Genomic DNA, 20488 nt, shown 5'->3' on the forward strand with positions numbered 1-20488 from the left:
CATACACAGTTATGCTGTGCATTGACAGAAAGATGTTATGTGCATAAGGAAAGTAGAGCATGCACATCCAAACAGAAGATCTGCAAAATAATTGAAATGGACTGAGTAGGACCTGGTAAGAGTGTCCAGACATTTTTTTATTTTCATATTATACAGTATGTACTACTTCAAATCATCTGGGATGCTCTACTAACGATACCATTTGTTCTTCATGTCCAGGTGAGGATGAAGATGCTTATGCGGGTTGTGTTGGGACTCTTCGTCCTCAAAGTGGTGGTAGCCAGGCCCAGAAACGCCCGACAAGTGGAATTAGACACATATGATGGCGCCAACTATGATGTGGATCTAGAAAACTTAAATTTGGAAAACCAGGATATCTATGATTATGAAGATGGGTTGACAATTGATGAACCTCAGGTAAGAAACCTTTGGCCCAACACACGCACAAGCACACGCTCACACACACACACACACACACACACACACACACACACACACACACACACACACACACACACACACACACACACACACACACACACACACACACACACACACACACACACACACACACACACACACACACACACACACACACACACACACACACACTTTAATTCTTTAACACTGGTCACAAATGGATTGCTCAGATTTTTTTGATTGGTGTTTGTGAATCAACTGGTCATTTACTGTAGAAAAATGGAATGCTTGAGTTAGACTGCAGATATTTTTGCTGTATAGAACAGAGTTCCACCACGTGCAAGATGCCATGAAATGCAATGATACCATAATGAACAGTCTGTGCCAGGAAGTGTCTGGTAAACAAAAGCTTTAACTCATGAAGATTGGATCGCAGTTGAACATCTATAGAACTTATGAAGTACTGCTGTACTTACACAGTAGGCCTATGTGAGCGGGTATTTATAAAGATTTCTATTTGCATTTTGCCAAATGAGACATGTAAGTTACATAGCATTTTTGATATAACGTTTTTACTGAATAGGTGCTCGGTATACCTACATTTTTCTTAGATTACTATTTCTATTCATATGATGTATTGCTGTTGATGTATTGATGTATTACCTTGCTTATTGTAAGTCGCTCTGGATTAAGCCTAAATTGTAAATTGTTGACACACTAGTGAACATGCTCACAAGCATCCACAGCATCGTGCATCTTCACCACTGAACTGAACAGTGGTTTGTGCATCTTCGTTCTCTTAATGCACAAAGTAACTGCTTGTAATCAGAATGCAATGGTTGATTCCCATTTCTAGATGCATGCAAGCCATGCATTGTAGGTTTCCCACTTCCCATTCCTGATTTTAAGAGGCTGAAGAAGTATCTTCAACTTCATGAAACCTTTACAGGGTTTACAGTGTCTACATATTTGTGTTGGGCATACAAGTTGTGCGGCATTCAGACTACCATTAAAGACCCAGTGAAATGGCTATTTGGGGCATTTTATTTTGAAGTTTCAGTCTGAAACGCAAGCCTGTGTGTAGTGTTTCTGAACCAATCAGAAGGGACCAGGATGAAGGAAAACAATTATCCCACAAATACATAATTTTCAACTTTTAACAAGTCTAACGTACTTGTAGACTGTTGACCAGATAAACTGCTGATTCATTTAGCTAACTGTCTGAAAGCCATTTCAGAATTGCACAGGGAAGTCATGCCGGTTTTAGATTCTGCGTCTTCTGTTGTTGTTTTTCTTTATTTTTATTATTTTAACAAAACATCTTATTGTGATGAAGACCTAGCCTGGGTACCAACCAGCTTGCTATGCTTCGTTCGGTGGATTTGTTTTGTCACTGCGCTTCTCAGTCTGGCCATGATTCAGTTGACTCGTATTTCCGAACGTCACTTTTGACGTAGGCGACGTTGTTGCTGATTGGATGTTGTTGCAACGAATCAGAGTAGGGTTAGGGTAGCTAGGACATCAGCCAGCCAATACAAACTGGTGTATTTGTCCTGCCCCACAGAACAATCTGAAGCCACAAGTGGTTTCCACTTGCTTTCTATGTCCCACCTCCCCTTAGAGATAGGAAGCTTTCCAGATTGAGTAGCGAAGTGAAAAAACAAATGCACAGAATGTAGGGTAATGTCGGTCAAACATTGAATAGAAAACAACAATATGATATTGGAATATTTGAGCAAGTGTGCAAGTGTGCTCTTTTACTTTATAACTTTTTAACCTGTTGTACATCAAGCTGCAGGATCATTAGCCTAACACTAACAGAGGGTTTATGAGATACCCATCATCAGCTTTTCCAGTTAATGTTAAGTTAAATGGATATGGTGTACTGTAGACAGGAAAGCTTTCCATTCTTAAAATGAAAGCCACAGGATATGCAGACTATACATACTGGCCTTCAGATGTGTGCATTGTGCAGACTGCTGAAATACTCTGAAGGTTGCTTTTGAATTGGCTCAATGATTGTTGAAATGAGTTCAGCCAGTTCAGAAAGTACAAAGACATCCTGCTGATGAGTTGAAGATAGGCAGACTGCTGTCCAGCCTGAGCCACCATTAAAGACTAAATATTTCACTTTTATGCCCCAGACGCCCACCTGGCAATTTATATGCCCTAGCCACAATCTTCTACAGTCTGAAAACCATTTGCACCTGGAGCACTTTTGCTAGTCATTCAATATTTATTCCTTGGCGACAGCTATAGGCCTACAGTACATGTTTATCTGCTTGAATAAATCTATTTTTATCTCACAGTGTACACAGTTTTGGTCATATTTTGTCAAGGGAATTTCTATCAGATTAATTGAGTGGGAACTGTGATGCTGAACATGGATAGTTCATTATGTTGTTGGCCTACTATATTTGTTAGGCCTGGGCATCAAAGGCTTGATTTGACTTCAAATTGCAACATGGAAAGCAGTAATGGGAAGGGTAACAAGTTACATAGGGCAGTATGAATGAACCTCTCCGCTAATGTGATACGATGTACCCATTTACCTGTTGTCAGAAAGTGTACTTAGTGCAGTACCCATAATCATTATTCCTGGAGGCTAGCCTATGATGTCAGTACAATGACATCATATTGGTGATATCAGGTATCTCCTTACATGGGCATAAAAGCCAGCCTATGGTGTTCGTAGTATGATGTCATATTGGTGTAGTGACTATACTGTATGACATCATAGTACTAACGCTGTAGGCTGGCTTCCAAATATTGTCAGCCTGTGTCCCTTCTGTCCCACTCCCAACATGGAGGATGGACTACACTACAGAGACAAACAGACAGACACATACAGAGATCTCCATATATGGGCAGACATGTTTGAAGTCGATCAGTCGCACTGTGCTTTGAGTAATGTGTGCGACAATCACACACGCACATGCGTGTACACAGACACAACCACACACAGATTCTGTGCAATTATAGATAGATTCCGTACAGTTATATAAAGATAATCAATGTGCAGAGTAACCAGTAACTAAAGCTGTCAAATAATTGTAGTGGATTAAAAAGTAGCCAAGAACTATACAATCTTACTTACTTGAAGCAAGACAGACAAGTGTGTGTGTGTGTGTGTGTGTGTGTGTGTGTGTGTGTGTGTGTGTGTGTGTGTGTGTGTGTGTGTGTGTGCAGTACCGATTGTAGTGCCCTTTAAGTCAGCACACACACATTGGATGTGATGTGACAGGTCTGCAGTGCACAGGTTTAGCAGACAAGTGTGGTCAAGTCTACCGTTCCCATTTTTTTTCTCTTTGTTGCTACGTGGAAATTAGGCCAAAATAATGTCAAGATGGCACGAGGCAAATTGCCCAGACTGAATTTTCAGCAGGCTTCCGCTGAGCCAGCCCCCTAAGTTAAACCTGATGTGAAGTTTCTTCACATCACTGCTGCTGTCCAAGACACATCCCACAATGCACTGCACCTCTGACTGATATGACAAGATGGTGTGCAACAGTGTTGATTTTTCCTAGACTAAAACTATGATGAAACATGTTCGTCGACTACCTTTTGTCACTGTCGGAAACAACATAAAAACTAAATAAAACTAAACTATGATTACCATTACTAAATATATTGACAATTTTGTCAACAAATAAAACTAGACTAAAAATGTTATGGAGAAGAGATCCAGATCCACTAAAAGAAAAGTCATTTTGTGAGAAAAGTAATTTCGTTTGCTTGCGCTTAGGTGTTGCACTCTGAAAATAGCAGATCTACAAACTCACAACGCGCCGCAGCGTCGCTTGTAGATCGGCTATTTTCAGCATGCAACCAAGTGTATTAGGACGCCATCAAGGCCTGCCAAAATGTTGTTGAAAAAACATTACAGATGACTAACATATGACTGAAGCTAAATGGAGCTTTATTCAAAAGACTATGACTAAAACTAAATCAAGATTTGCTTTCAAAATCAACACTAGTGTGCAATTAAATGTGCAAAGAACAACTGCTGTATAGTCTTATTTTGTCATTCATCCATGAGTACATATATTTCTGCCTAAGCTGATCAGTTGAATGAAACTGCAACAGATTTTTGTAACGGATCAAAATACTTAAAGGGATCCTTGGCTAATACGAAAAATATGCCGTAATACATTATAATTGTCCTCTATAACTACGTAATGTAAAATTAAAAACACCTCAATTATTGTATTTCTTCTAGAAATAGCTGATCCTTTTTTTTTTTGCACATGCATTCCATAGGGATAGATCACACATTGACATTTATGACATCATCAACTTGCTACGTGCATTTCCCCTATTGAGTGAAAGATTAGCTATTTCTAGAAGAAATATGCTTTGAGCAAAGTGAGTCCTATCTGAGCAGTTATCCAAACATAATTATTATATGCTCGTTTTTCCCCCGTCGAGTGTTCAGAAACTCTCCCATTTCCAACTTCAGATTCAGGCACTTCTTTCTTGAGTGTGTGAGATGTCACAGGTCACGTTTCACCTGCAGGAGTGAACAACTTCTTGTTGTTTTAAGCTACTGGGCGTATAATTCTGAATTGCCTACAGTTTTGTTTTCATTCATGCTGAGTGGAAACGTCCCAGAACTTTAACATGTCCAACAATCATTCCACCAGAGGTATTGCCTTGTCATCATCTCTACTTAAGCTATCATATTAAATCACTGTGAAAACAAATGGAGGTTAAAAGCTACAATTTGGGAATGGGAGAGAGAATGACCATAAAACGTACAGATTGTGTATAGCTTTAACATTGGCAATTGTACCTTTCAGCTGGCCTACAGTATTGTCAACTGTGTAGGGGTCTTGCATTACAGTGGAGGAGATGAGCTTCATTACATCACATTTAATGGCTGATGCGATGGTAGTCTCAATTGCAATTGCTTCCCTACCGATTGTTTTTACTAATTTATTACCTTACTTATGACATTTGCTTCCAAAATGAAGCAAAATGTTGATTCTAAAATGTTTTCTAACTCCCAGCAGGATTCTGAAAAACGTATGTTGCTATGTAACTGTTGCTCAAACCTTTTCATGTCAAGGACCCCCAACATTAAATGTATTTGCCCCCCCACCCCCACCCCCCGCCCTCATCTCAAAATACTTCCAGGCCAGGGACCCCAAAAGAAAATGAATTTGTAAAAAAATGTTCACTTAAAAAAAAAACAAGAGCAGAAAGCTTGTGATGCGCTATGAGCTTGCACATCTGCTATTTTTAAATGGCTAAAGTATAAAACAATTGCTTAAGTGGTTACACAGATGGATCCTATTTTGAATGTCCTTATTTTGAAACCTTTGTATACTGAAACGCTGGACAGGGCTCCCTCGAAAAAGAGATCTGGTGCCTCAATAGGATTACCTGTATAAATAAAAAGGCAAAAAAGAGAATCGCACCTGTGCGAAGTGAGCTCGATCTATGGAGTCCTGACACGTGTATGTTAGTTATCTCCATACATGGAGTTCCAGGCATTATGCTCTGAAACGTTGGTACTGCATACATAGGGACATTAAGTCAAATGTAGGAGCGGTTTGCACTGTGTGACCAGAAGGGATCTATGGAGTCCTGACACAACGTTAGTTATCTCCATAGATGGAGTTCCGGTCATTATAGCGGTTAGCACTGGCTCAGCTCATAAAAGTATAATACTGCATTATATGTTTGTACATGGTACAGTATCTGGCTGGACTATGTTTAGTGTGGAGTGATCTATGAGGTCAAAGTGAACCAATTTGAGATTATGGATCAAGTGAGAACTGAACTACTTGGATGATTGCAGATGTTTTGCTACACGGCAGAATGTGGATCATTCATTTGTGACACTTCAGGATTACAGGTGTTGGCTGCTTAGGTGCAGCAGCAGTTCAGGATGGGTCGATGAAATCAGTGGAGTTCAGTGTTAATTTTGCTGACTAAGACCAAGACAAATATGTTGATAGACTAAACCAGGGGTCTTCAACAGGGGGTCCGGGACCCCTAGGCGGTTCTCAGAGTTACTACAGGGGGTCCTTCAAATCTTTGTGTGACAGAAACCTTTTTTCTCCTTTTTTATATTAACCACTTGAAACCTAACGTCCATATTCTGAGAACTTTAGCCAAAAATAGCAGAACTACAATGTCACACCGCCCATTGTGAGCTTGTAGATCGGCTATTTTCGGCAAAGAGCTTTGGTGTAGAGGGGAAAAAAAGAGCAGACTAAGTACAGAGTTTATGTTTAGGTCAAGTGTATTAAGTATTGACAGTTCAAGTGGTTAAATATCTGAAAACACAAACTGACATGAATCTAGCCTACACGGATGATTGGGCTGTCAAATAATGAAACTATATGGAATCTATTAACAGGTTGTGGGGGTCCCTGCTTCATCTCTCTCTCTCAGGTAAGGGGTCCTTGGCCTGAAAACGTTGAAGACCCCTGGACTAAACAATTTCAGAAGACTAAATGTGTGTTATTCAAAAAACTAAGACTAAGACTAAATCAGAATTTGATGTAAAAAAAATGAACACTGGTGGAGTGGAGCTCTTGCCTTCTCCTTTTTATTTTGATGCAGTCCCTATGCATTCTGTATTCCCATGTTTCCCAGAGTTTTTTCCCCTCTGTATTTTTTCGGTAGCCAGTCTTTTGCCTCTCCTTCCCCCCCGGGTGTAGATGTTTGCTTTGGGAACAGAGGGGGGTTAGAGGGGAAAGCTGCAAGCAGCTAACCCTGTGCAGGACGTTTCAAAGGCCCACCTTGTTATATTCCAAACTCTATACCTGCCAAGCTCTCAAGAGTGACATTCACTTTTTAGGTGTCTGTTCATTGCAGCTTTTTTTACTAGGCAAATATCACATAATCTAATTTAGAATATTATTACTGTTAAACTAACCGTTAAGGGCTGTACTGACATAGACTTAGTCATAGACTTAGTCATATTAATATCTCTTCAGTATTGGTAATTCTTGGCTAAATAATGTGCTTTCCAGGGAGAACTAACTGGAATCTTGCAGCTACCATGTGTGTCTTGGTTCCACAAGGACCATTCCCTTTTTGGAATTTCAAATCAGCCTTTCAGGCATGAGAATATCAGGTGTTACCTGTGCCCGTGAGTGGGGTTTCATTGCCCTCGTGTGGAACATGCTAGAACTACATGTTGGTTCACTTGGTTGATGGAGTTTTTAATAAAAAAGGAAAAGAAACCTGCAAGCACAACTGATTAAATGTAAATGCAGTGAAATGGCTGGGTGGACGGCTGTAGGCATTAAAATAAATAAAAGCAGTAAAACAACTTGGAACGTTTTAACTTGGAAAAGTATCACTTGGTACAACAACCTTTTAATGTAAGTAGGTTTCTCACTAAGGACCTTGATGTTGCAAATTTTTTGTTTGACTGTGTTATGTAAGAGCAGTTAAAATTAGGCCCAGTCACAAATAGGTGCAAGTCAAATAGGATTTCGAAGCTTGGAGGAATTCAAGATTCAACATTGTCTTTGCATGTAGACACCGTAGTAGCCTAAGCATTTTATAGTCTTGTCTAATTCTCACAACAGAAAACTCTACAGTCACTGCATGTATCAACATGGCTGACTTTAAGTGCCAATAAAGAAAACATACAAGAATGTTTCAAATGGAAACAGATGGTATTTTTGCCCAGGCTCACAACTGACAGCCAGCCCTTCTGTGTGCTGCATTGAATCTTTAAATCAATCTCTAATCATAGAGGATTATTATTGAGGCCAGTGCTAGAGTCAGTCTAACTATTAATGTAACTTTTCCTTTTAATGACTTTAGACCTATTTAACAATCTTTAAAAGATCTACAAGCTCAAAATGCAATGCAAGATGTTGTGAGCTTGTAGATCTGCTCTTTTTTTAGATGTCTTTCAAGATTTTGCCTTCAAATGGCAAAATAGGGAGGCCAGTGTAAAGTGGTTCACTAGCTAGAACAGTGGTAACCAACCTTTTGAGAGGTGGTAAACCGCTCCAGAGTGGCTGTTACGTGTGTCTGTAGCCACTTTTCCTCAGCATTTTGCCATAGCAATGTGTTTTCCTCAGCGTTTTGCCATAGCAATGTGTTTTCCTCAGCGTTTTGCCATAGCAATATGTGTGTGTGTAGCCTGTATTACATCACCAATTACATCCTAGACCTATCTGTATTAACTTTTTCCTCAGCGTTTTGCCATAGCAATGTGTGTGTGTGTGTGTAGCCTGTATTACATCACCAATTACATCCTAGACCTATCTGTAGCAACTTTTTCCTCAGCGTTTTGCCATAGCAATGTGTGTGTGTGTGTAGCCTGTATTACATCACCAATTACATCCTAGACCTATATCCTAGTCTGAAGACGTTATGCAAGCACGACCACCGCTCACTTCACATTGGGTGTGATTTTTCAAGCCTGTGAGCACTTTTTCTTCGAATGCCATGATCTACCACTACAATAAAATATTATGTTAAAAATACATCATTTTGACTTTTGCCATTTATGACAGGCTCAATCTATTTGCATACATCCACACACCCTAACCTTAACCCTTGACACATTTTAGGTTACTTTTTTAAAACAAATTAAAATACACAGGGAAACAGCATTAATTGCTGTTACAGATCTAATCTTCAAAGCACAATATGGACTTTCTCATCAATTCATATTCACATTTTGACATTCTGTTCAATTGATTGGTTATTTTTTTTTTTTACATTAGACCATAAAAGCATATGATGACCATATATTCGCACATATCTGTGAGAAGGGATGACAGATTATCTGTTATCATTTGTTTGAAATTGTTAGGGATAGTTTCGGGCAAAAATACCCGACAAGTTCACAACTTTAACTTAAATGTTATGAGCTATTTTCCCCTCACAGGTCCAGTCGTGTCCGGGTGCTTTTTTTCTTTTCTTTTTTTCTGACTGCTCCAGTCAGATCTCGGAAACAATTTCACCACGGGTCCCTCCCGGTTCAGGTCCATCATTTGAAATAGCCTACATCTCAGAACCAATCAGGTCTCAGTTGGAAGAAATTTCACAAGCCCATTAAGGTAACCTAATGTTGTTCCACAGACAGTATGAGCTTGAGCGAGCTTGTGCTGTGTAGTAGCTACAGGCCCGTCGCATGCAGGCTACTGCTTTGCCTCCAAGCTGCCTTTCAATAATTTGAGGGGGCATATCTCAGGGGTAGAGAAATCGTTATTAGAGCACGAAGGGTTCCCGAAGTGTTCCCAGTTCGAATCCGGGCTCTCCCTGAGTTAATGTCGAAGAGTCCTTGAGCAAGACTCTGAACCCCTAATTGCTCCTGGTGAGTAGGTTGGTGCCTTGCATGGTATCCTCCGCCACCGGTGTATGAATGTGTGCGTGAATGGGTGAATGTAATGCACAATCTATGTAAAGCGCCATGGATAAAAGCGCTATATAAATGCACCATTTACCATTTCCACACCACAGTGTACGAGCAACCCCTCTGTCTATGGAGTAATCCACAATTTTGGCCCACAGTTTTCAGGAAGGGAACTTTCATTGAAATGAAGGCACAGGTTTGTCTGTCGCCTCCTCTCCCAATACAGAAAATCTGCCATCACAGGTAGCCTGTGATCTACTGTGATGCCCTTAGCGATCTACCAGTAGATCATAATCTACTGGTTGGTTACCCCTGAGCTAGAACATCTGTCTTGGAGGCTCCATGTGAATGGTCAACATCTATTACTTTAGACACTCTGTTGCCCTCTAGTGTTTGCATTAGTGTAGTACAGGCCCTGGGGACACAAGTTTGCATTTCAGTGTTGCATAGTGCAGGCTAGGGCCAGTCTATGGGTGGAGTGAGGCACCTCTGCCTATAGTTCCTCATGGATTAGAAAGCACTTGGAACCTGTCTTTCCACTGATTATGACATTTGCAATTTCCAAAAATGCACTAAATGGGAGTGAGACTTCATGAGATTGAAGTGAGTGTACTCCTTGAAGTGCATGTCTCTGCCATGCAGAGTTGCCCAGAGCCCACAAACTTCAAAACCTTTTTCCTCCTGGGAAAACGTTTTGAGGGGTCTGGTTGGAGGGTTTTTGTTAGTTTTAGCTTGGTCACAGTGCCCTTCACTGTGGAGGTGCTGATGGTAGAGGCTAAACTAAATATTGTGTAGTCGAAGTTAGATGCCCTCTGGCACAGGCATGAGGCCTGTCTGACTACAGGTCTTAAGCTCACTGTACTCAAAGAAGAACTCAGATTACCACTGTGACTGTGATCAAACTAGTCAGGTGAACATGTTGTGTTTACTGAAGGTACCATGGCATTGTTATTTCCATGTGCAGGGGAGAATAATAGGTTGTTTGACTGTGAGATTGTAGATATAGGCCTACAACCGGTAATTCCAATGAAGCAATCTGATTGGTTGAAATAGCTATCTACCCATGCGATTAATGAGCATTACTGCACACTGTGCTTCAAACGAGCATTACTGCACACCTAAGCAAAATGTAAAACAAAAACAACAACAAAAAAACAGCTATGCTAGCAGTTTTCATGGGAAGTTCAGGAACATAGTACACTGTACAGTAGCTAAATCTGCCATTAAAAGATTATGAATTTCTATTGGATATCTTAATTACAATGAAATGTGTTTTTAAGGGTAATTAACTCTTTGTCAAGTCCCGCCCTCTGTCGCTCTGTTACTAGGTGGGACAAAAAAGTCTTCCCTCCATCCACTCCCATTGTAAAAACGAGATTTTTCATATCCTCATATTGCTATTTAAAGTACAAAAAGAAAACAAATTTACGTGATATTAATAAAAAAGTTGCAAAACTGAGATTTCCCCCGAGAATACATGTTTTTCCTAAATAGTGCCTCTGAAACAGGCAGTGGGCAGAGAGAGAGAGAGAGAACAGTGCCTCTAGAGTCTAGGCTGACTCGCACTGACCAGGAAATTGAGGAAGTAGCCTCAACATAAAATGTATTTTAATTGTAATTCTACCCATTTAAAATATATGTACCCAAACAAATATCTTAGTTACATCGATATTGTTCATGTGAACTAGTTTGTTGAAGCTTATCTTACAATAAATGCGAGAAGTCTCTGTGAGTCTGTCTGTCTGTATGTAATCCGCGTATCTTGAGAACCGTTCGTCCCACCGGCTTCAGATTCGGCACGCGTGTTCCCCGCCGCAGCGCGGAGTGCAGTGCCGGGCCTCGGTCCGCCGCGCGGTTTTCCCAAACCGGCACGAAATGTGTGTTCCGAGAATCTCCGTATGCGGAGATGATTGTTGACATCAGTTTGTTCCTGAGGAAACCGGCGCAAGCGCTGACTCATTGTGACATCACATCATAAAAGGCTCTGACATCACGTACGCCACATGAGTCAACAAAAAATGCCATGGTTACGTATTGAATGTCATCAGTATGACGTGTTCTTTTGTTCATATATGGGCATAAATGGACACAGGCAAACATATGGTCAAAACGGCTCTTATGACAACAGGTATAATGGGGTTTGCATTAAAGGGTGGGGCATTCATTCCCTATTTCAAATTCGGCACGCGTGTTCCCCTCCGCAGCAGGTAGTGCAGTGCCCGGCCTCGACCCGACCCGATACACGTTTTTCTGGAACCGGCACAAAAGGTTCGGATTCTGATGTCTGACATCAGGGTTTTCCGGAACCGGCACTGCGTCTGCATAGATGTCCATATATGGGCATAAAACGGATGCAGACAGACAGATACAGATATCTCCATATATGGGCATAAATGGACACAGGCAAACAGATGGTCAAAGATCTCCATATGGGCATAACATGGACGCAGACAGACAGATACAGATATCTCCATATACATATGGGCATAAATGGACACAGGCAAACAGATGGTCAAAACGGGTCCTATATATGACAGCAGGTATAATGGGGTTTGCATCAAAGGGGGAACCGGCACGTGTCTGCAACACAGTCTGAGGCACAGACAGATACAGAGATCTCCATAATGGGCCTAATGGGACACAGACAAACAGATACAGAGATCTCCATATATGGGCATAAAATGGATGCAGACAGACAGATACAGATATCTCCATATAGCATAAATGGACACAGGCAAACAGATGGTCAATACGGGTCCTACAGAGATCTCCATATATGGGCATAAAATGGACGCAGACAGACAGATAACTCCATATATGGGTATAAATGGACACAGGCAAAAAGATGGTCAAAACGGGTCCTACAGAGATCTCCATATATGGGCATAAAATGGACGCATAGACAGACAGATATCTCCATATATGGGCGTAAATGGACACACGCAAACAGATGGTCAAAACAGATCCTATGACAACACGTATAATGGGGTTTGCATTAAAGGGCGGGGCATTCATTCCCCATTTACATTGTTCCCGAGTTGGCCAGGTTGCCGACTAGACGCTCGGCCAGCCGAGCTTCTAGTTAACTCTCTTGTTGCAATCAATTAAATCTCTTTAAAGGTCCCCGATGCCATGGTCTCCATAGACCTCCATGTAATTCATAGTGCACGGATCATGCACGCCCATGCCTGGATCACGCACCACGTGTGGGCACGCTGTTCACGGCTTTCAAACAAAAAAGTCTGCGTGGAAATCCGTTCAGGCATTCATGAGATAGCAGCCATTATGTTTTCTTCAAATGTAAACAAACATATAGGCCAAACAGGTTCTCTAATTATCCATGTATGGGCCAAAATGCCTAATGTTGAGCTTGACAATGAAACGTTCCTAACAGTGTGCTTTACCGTGATTATCGGCACTACAGCGCCGCAGCAACACTGTCATTCCAATAATCACGGTAACGCACACCCTCTCATGCTTAATTACACAATTATAGTGAAATGAAATTCCTTTGTATGAACACTTACTCATTGCTTCCGTCTTCCCCTCAGATAGAGATTGGAACACTGGCGCCACCCGACTATAACTACCCTGTACCCGAAGCCTCAATAGAGGAAGAGGAGGAGGAGGAGGGAGAGGAAGAACAAGAGGAGGAGGAGGAGGAAGAACAAGAGGAGCCCCTGACACCACAGCTCATCCCCCAAGTTTCTGAGGGTTCTGGGGTACTCATGGGCCCCAACACACAGAAAGGTCTGAATGAGCACAGACGTTCAAGCGTACACACCCACATAGCTGACCGGGGCACGTACCTTTTAGGCGAAGCCCGAACTGGCGAAGTGGGGAAATGTCCGATACCGTAGCGATCTGGCGAACGTCTTCTGGACAGGGCGTTTATCGTGCGCTTGCCCAGGCCTTACGGCCTGGGCATAAATATAACGATTGCATTCACCACGGCTTCGTAACTCGCGCGGCGCTCCGCCGGCCGCGCGGCCCTGGCCCGCTCTTCGCGGCCACTCGCGCCTGCGGCGCTCGGGGGCGAAGAGCAGGACCAAGGTCCGCTGGCCTTCGCGCCGCTTGCAGTGTCGTGGACAATCGATTCGCCAGATCGCTACGGTAGGAGACAAATCCCCACTTCGCCAGTTCGGGCTTCGCCAGAACAGGACTTTCCCGCTGACCGTCACCCCGACGACCTGGGAGCAGGTTGCACGATGAACTCATGGAGGCGTGAAGCCATCATCAGAAATAAGCACACACACACACACACAAACACACACACACACACACACACACACACACACACACACACACACGCACGTGTGCACATACACGCACACACCCACACATTCGTACAAGGCTGAGAAACACATTACGTATCTATTCTCTAACCTCTTATATTCCCTTGCAATTCACCATCAGTCATCTCTGTTTCCTTATGCATGTGTTCCATTTAACTAGGTGTTTTCAGTTAAATGTGTTTAATTAAATCATTGTGTCCATTTGTTAACTAACCATCGTTGTGAACTCACAGGGTCTAAACCTGATTCATGGTCCATGCTGGTCTTGTCTGTTTATTAACACCAAATCTTGTCTTTAACAAGAGGAGGAGCTGCGTCTGACGCCCATTGACATTCTTCATGTTTCCGGGGACTTTGGGGGCTCCGTTGAGTCTGGGGCCTCTGGGGTGTCTGTGGCCTCTGGCTCCGGGGGCTCGGGAGACCTCCTGGCGTCTGGGGGCTCTGGGGGCTCCGGTGACCTCCTGCTGGGCTCCGGCGGTTCTGGGGGATCTGGGGGTTCTGGAGCCTCCGGGGACCTTGGTTCTGGAGACCTCCTCCTGGGGTCTGGAGGGTCTGGGGACCTGCTTGGTTCTGGGTTCTCTGGTGATCTCCTGGGCTCAGGGGCCTCTGGGGTTTCTGGAGACTCCGATGAGTCCGGGGACCCAGGGATAACATTGATATCTGGAGGTTAGTACCTAAACTTTGACAAACTGGATGTGTGCTCTGTCATTCCTGATACTGGACTAGTAGAATTTCTAAACATCATCTCCAGTTGCCCCAAGCCTGTCCAGTATCAGGAATGGGTTCACCTTTTTTTGGTTTAAGGCATTGTTAAGACACAGGGTTGAACTTGCCAATATCTTTGCTGGATACATTACATGTAGAGATAATCTGTTTAATTCTATAATATTTAATACTGCCATTTAACTGCATTTTCATGGTTAAATGTTGATAATCCCGTCTTTGTTGTGGTCATTGTAATTTAACTCATGTGTTACCATTTGTCACTGTTATTTGCTTCTCCTAATAATTGTCATGCTAACCCATTGTCTCATTCCACCTTTGAGCTTGATTAGCCTGATTGGCTAATGGGTTGGTAGATTTATTGATTCCCCACTTGCTGAAAAGCACTAACTTGCTGTCTCTTAACCTCACCCCTTGGCTCTAACAAGAGGAAGAGCTGACCCTTATCCCCGACACGATACCCCAGGAGGCATCAGGTGCTTCTGGGGAATTCTCTGGAGCCTCCGGGGCTTCAGGGGCCTCAGGGGACATCGGAGCCTCTGGAGAGATTGACATTTCTGGGGCCTCCAGTGCCTCTGGGGCCTCTGGGAGCGCCTCTGGTTCTGGAGAGGAGCCCGAGGTCGTACTGATCCCTGACATTGACGAAGGTCAGTATCAAACAGACAACTGTTTGAGATAATTTCCGACACAGAAGGCAGCTCATGTACATGTCGAGTGAAATATACCACAGGTGAAAGTAGCACATCTACACTATTTTAAGTAATATTCAAAGTAAAGGAAGCCCAGAGAGACAATATTGATTAGTAAAGTGGTTGTTTTGATTTGAAAATAAGTTATAAAGAGAAACTTACTGGGACCACAGTTTTGTGAGTGATTTATCGTTTAGCTGTGTGAGATACTGTACCAAGCCACAAGTGGTAACCTGAAAATGTGGATATTCATATTCATCTAAATATGTATTTATATTATCCATATTGCCCCTATATAGCCTCCCATAGATCAGATCATTAGATTGTAAGGGCCATAATATTTAAGTGCATTTGACCAGCAAAAAGTTGTCCTGTTCCGTTTACAGTCATTTACATTGTGTCACGTAATGTTCCCCAATTATTTACATCATATATTGGACAATGCTTGCTTTTCCCATGCCATGGTGTTTTTCATTTGATTAACAGCATAAACTCTTCCCAATTAACTTCAGTTCATCGGTTAAATGTGTAAAAGGGCCATACCAGTGATGTCATTGTCCCTTGTCAACATCAGCCACATAGTATAAGTAAACCAAAACCGACTATTGTTTTTAATATCGTGTTTGTTTTACAATCAATAAACATTAGACTTGAGCCTTAAAAAAGCATGTCAACATTTATCTGTAACTCAATGTGTCAATATAGATTAGAAATGCAGCAATTATAAAGAAATATTCTTCCATCTATTGATATGCATATACCCACATTTGATTTGCTTGTACAAAAGTATTAGAGTAATACTATAATAATTGTCTTTCCACAATGTTTCCACATATATGTTAGTAAATTAAGTTTAAAAATATAGGCTTAGTTATAAGTATAAACGTGTGTACACAATATTTTTTGATGACAGAGTAAATGTCTTATTTTCTTATGACAAAGTAAATTTCTGCTAATGGCTAGAAGTCAATTAAACTGGTATGGTCCTTTTAAGCATTTGCAAAACCTCGCTTATGTATTCAACTTATCACTGAGGCAAACAGTAGGCTGAAACATAAGACTACTGATTGCTTCATTTCCTGCCCACGCTGTTTCTTTAACACCTAATGTTGTCTCTAACAAGAGGAGGAGCTGCTTCCGACTGCACCAACAACCCCTCAGGAGGGTACAGGGGGAACAGAAGGGTCATCGGGCTCTGGGGTGTTACCTAAGCCCGACGAGCCTGAAGTTGAGCCTGAAGTTGAGCCTGAAGTTGAGCCTGAAGTTGACGGGCAAGGTTAGTACTGATCAACACAGGTGCCGTGCTGATCAGCATGTGCTGGGAGCAGCGTCCGAACAAAACATGAGTAACGTTCATATCCCGGGGTAGGAGTGAAATACTTAATTGAGAAATCTTATTTTTGTTATTGAATAATCTGTTTAGGGATGTCATGTATCCAATTACATTATGTGAAATTGTGATGAGTATGTAGGCCATTTTGTAAATTGTAAATCGTGCATTTATATAACACCTTTATCCAAAACGCTTTACATAGATTGTGCATTACATTCACCCATTCACACACACATTCATACACAGATGGCGGAGGAAATCATGCAAGGCACCAACCTGCACATCGGGAGCAGTTAGAGGTTCAGAGTCTTGCTCAAGGACACTTCGACACTAACTCTGTGGGAGTCCGGGATCGAACTGGGAACCCTCCGTGTTCTTAAGACAGCAGCTCTACCCCTGAGCTACTGCCTCCCCAGCCGTATTTATGTCCCCACTAGGCCAAAGGCGTGGCCGAGATTATGTTTTGCACCCTGTCCGTTCCGTCTGCAAGCAGCTAATATCCGGCACCGTTGGGCCAATCGCAGTGAATCTGTGCACACACACTCCCCTGGATGCTAGAGCCTCTGCCCCAGATTTTTTCAGAATGGCCACCAGGAGGCCGATTATTGCAAAAAATATATATATATTACTCCTACAGATTTTGGCAGACATCACGCAAATCGGTACACAGTATCTCTATAGTCATGTGATCAAGACGGATCCGTCTGATTTTTCATATTACATCCTGATTGGATACTATTGGCTTCCAAAGTTTGCAGGATTGGTCCGTTTCAAACAAAAATGTCTCAAATCATGAACACAGCGTGCGATTTCCGTGACATTCTGCACGCATATTCCCACTAAGCCGAGGAAGAAATGTCAGATGAGCGTCCGGTTCACTGCCAAATACATATTATTCTGGGTGTCCTTCACATGGAAAGGTTTGAGAACAACTGGTCTATTCATTCTATCCCAGTGCATCTGATCCACCAACTATCTTCCATCTATCTGATCCAGGAATGCCCACTTGCCTGCTGTGCCAGTGCCTTGGTACTTCTGTGTACTGTGATGACTTGAAGCTGGACAGTGTCCCACCTCTTCCCAAAGAGACCACTCACTTCTACGCTCGCTACAACAGAATAACCAAGATCAACAAGTCAGACTTTGCTTCCATGAGTATGTTTCCCTTTTGAATGTAAAATGTTTAGCTTGGATAAAAAGAATAAAGATATTAACTGTATTACTATTTATTTATACAGTACTGCTAGCCATTTTGGGGGGATGGTATTGAATCATCATCTCAAGTGTTTGTTTGGTTCTTACTCCCTCAGACAAACTGAAGAGGATCGACGTGACGGCAAATGACATCTCATCAATCAGTGACAACGCGTTCTCGGGTCTGCCCGCCCTGGAAGAGCTAGTGATTCGGGAAAATCACATCTCACAGCTGCCCGCATTACCAGCCGGCATGACCCTCATCGATGGCAGCCATAACAACATTGGCACAAGAGGGATTCACAGAGAGGCATTCAAAGTATGTACACAACAACATTAGAATTGTGTTGTGTCAGATATAATAAATACATTTGAAATGTAATTAATGTTCAATAAGAACCGGACAGGTAACACTCTGACATCACGCTGACATCACTGTGATGTCATGGGAAACAAATCCCTTTTATTGCCATATATGGAGATCCCTGATGCCAGGGATGGGGGGAAATGGCAGATGTACGGTACAAGCTCACAAGTAAAAAACCCTTGGGGGATTAATAAAGTATATAATCATCATATTAAAATAAACCTCTAAGATAAGATTTAATGGACAATAAAGGCATTCAGATCTGATCTGAAAAGTTTAGGAATTCTATAAACATCTGTGGTTTCAGCAAGCACTGCTGCATGTATAAAGAAAGAGCTGTACCTTCTCCTTGTTGTGTCCAGGATATGTCAGGCCTGCAGTACCTGTATCTAACAGACAACCACATCGATCACATCCCTGTGCCTCTACCAGACAGCCTGCGATCTCTGCACCTACAGGTAACCTTTACCACTTGACCACCAATACAAGCAGGAGAGTCATTTTGTCTCTGACGGGATGGCAATTGCAATTCAATTCAGTTCTTTGATGCATATTATTTTACACAAGCATGTTTTGCAGATTAATGTGATTTCAGAACAATGTCTCAATCCGTGACACATGCTATGGCTATGCGTTTTGTTGTTTGCAACCATACATTAACCACTTTCAACTTGGAATCCATGTTTTGGCCATGTCATTATAGGCAAACATTTGAAAACATTTATGTTGAGTCACCTTAAAGGTGAACACCTTTGCTATTCGTTTCACAGACCCAAAGAATCTGAAAAAGGCTTAGTTGTTGTAACATGATAAATGGGTGCAGGTGGTACGTAAATGAGGAGTGACATTTTTTGTTGAACGTCACACTGTTTATGTCCTTTAGTCCCTAGAACAATTTTTCTAACCTCTAGGAAGTAGGGCTGGGTATTGCCTACAACCTCACGATAGATACATATCACAATACAGAGGCCACTATACAATATTTAATTTAATTTTATATAATTTACTTTTGCAGAGTCCTGATAGCCAATGTTTTGAGCTTTTGACCAATAGAACATTTGAACATTTCCAAATCAATTTGAAAAACTTGATAACATTAACAAAAAGCAAGGAAATAAATACACAAAAAAAAAGATATCTATATATGTGTGTGTGTGTGTGTGTGTGTGTGTGTGTGTGTGTGTGTGTGTTTTGACGGATAAATGCAAAAGATTTAATCATTAATAATTGCAAATGAAATATTGTCTTTATATTTTCATGTCTCATGTCTGAGTCAGTTTTTGTTTTTAGCCCCGTCACACAACATTTCCTGCGGTATTGATATGGTCGCTTCTGTATCGATACGATTATCGGCAAGGGATATGATATGATTATTGCCGTATTGATTAATCGAGCAAAGCCTTACTAGGAAGTAGTGTTTTATATCTTTGGTCGTTAATGAATATCAAATTAAATGACATGTTCTCTCCGTGTGTCCTTCCCCAGCGTAACAACATTCAAATGATGCACGAGGACACGTTCTGCAACCTAAAAGATTTCAACTACATCAGGAACGCACTGGAGGACATCCGTTTGGACGGAAACCCCATCAACCTCAGCAGGACCCCACAGGCTTACATCTGCCTGCCCCGCATACCCATCGGGGATCTCATCTAACCACACACACACACACACACACACACACATGCACACACACACACACACACCTTTGCACATACTGACACATAGGAGACCACACATGCACACTCACAACAACATACACACATATTTTAACAGTCACTCACCACCGCAATCAATGTACGGTGTACACATCAGTACAAATGTAAGTATGTATACGTACAAGTTGCTTAAACATCCACACATAATGTACATACATAACCTCAGCCAGGTATTATATATAGACGGCCGGTCGTACAGTATTTATCATTCATGCACATACAGACAATCATCTACCTTCCTATTGTTTGGAAATATTATGTAAGCTGAGCAGAACACACACACACACACACACACACACACACACACACACACACACACACACACACACACACACACACAGTATACATGTACATATACATACGCGCACGCACACCAACTGACAATTTCAATCTCTCCCTCTCCCATGAATTG

General features: G+C 41.9%; 1 protein-coding gene across 1 annotated transcript; it reads left to right on the forward strand.

The window, feature by feature from the left end:
• Positions 1 to 225: 225 nt before the first annotated feature.
• LOC308308861 (uncharacterized protein) lies at positions 226 to 20014 on the forward strand (the record flags this gene model as incomplete). Its single annotated transcript, XM_080754313.1, has 9 exons — positions 226 to 417; positions 13309 to 13507; positions 14356 to 14718; positions 15204 to 15422; positions 16588 to 16740; positions 17794 to 17952; positions 18108 to 18310; positions 18721 to 18816; positions 19844 to 20014. 9 exons carry the CDS (start codon positions 226 to 228, stop codon positions 20012 to 20014), a joined length of 1755 nt encoding a protein of 584 aa, XP_080610439.1.
• Between the last annotated feature and the right edge of the window lie 474 nt (positions 20015 to 20488).

This window comes from Nannobrachium achirus, assembly GCF_963921795.1.
Source record: "Nannobrachium achirus genome assembly, chromosome: 23".
Taxonomy (NCBI): Eukaryota; Metazoa; Chordata; class Actinopteri; order Myctophiformes; family Myctophidae; genus Nannobrachium; species Nannobrachium achirus.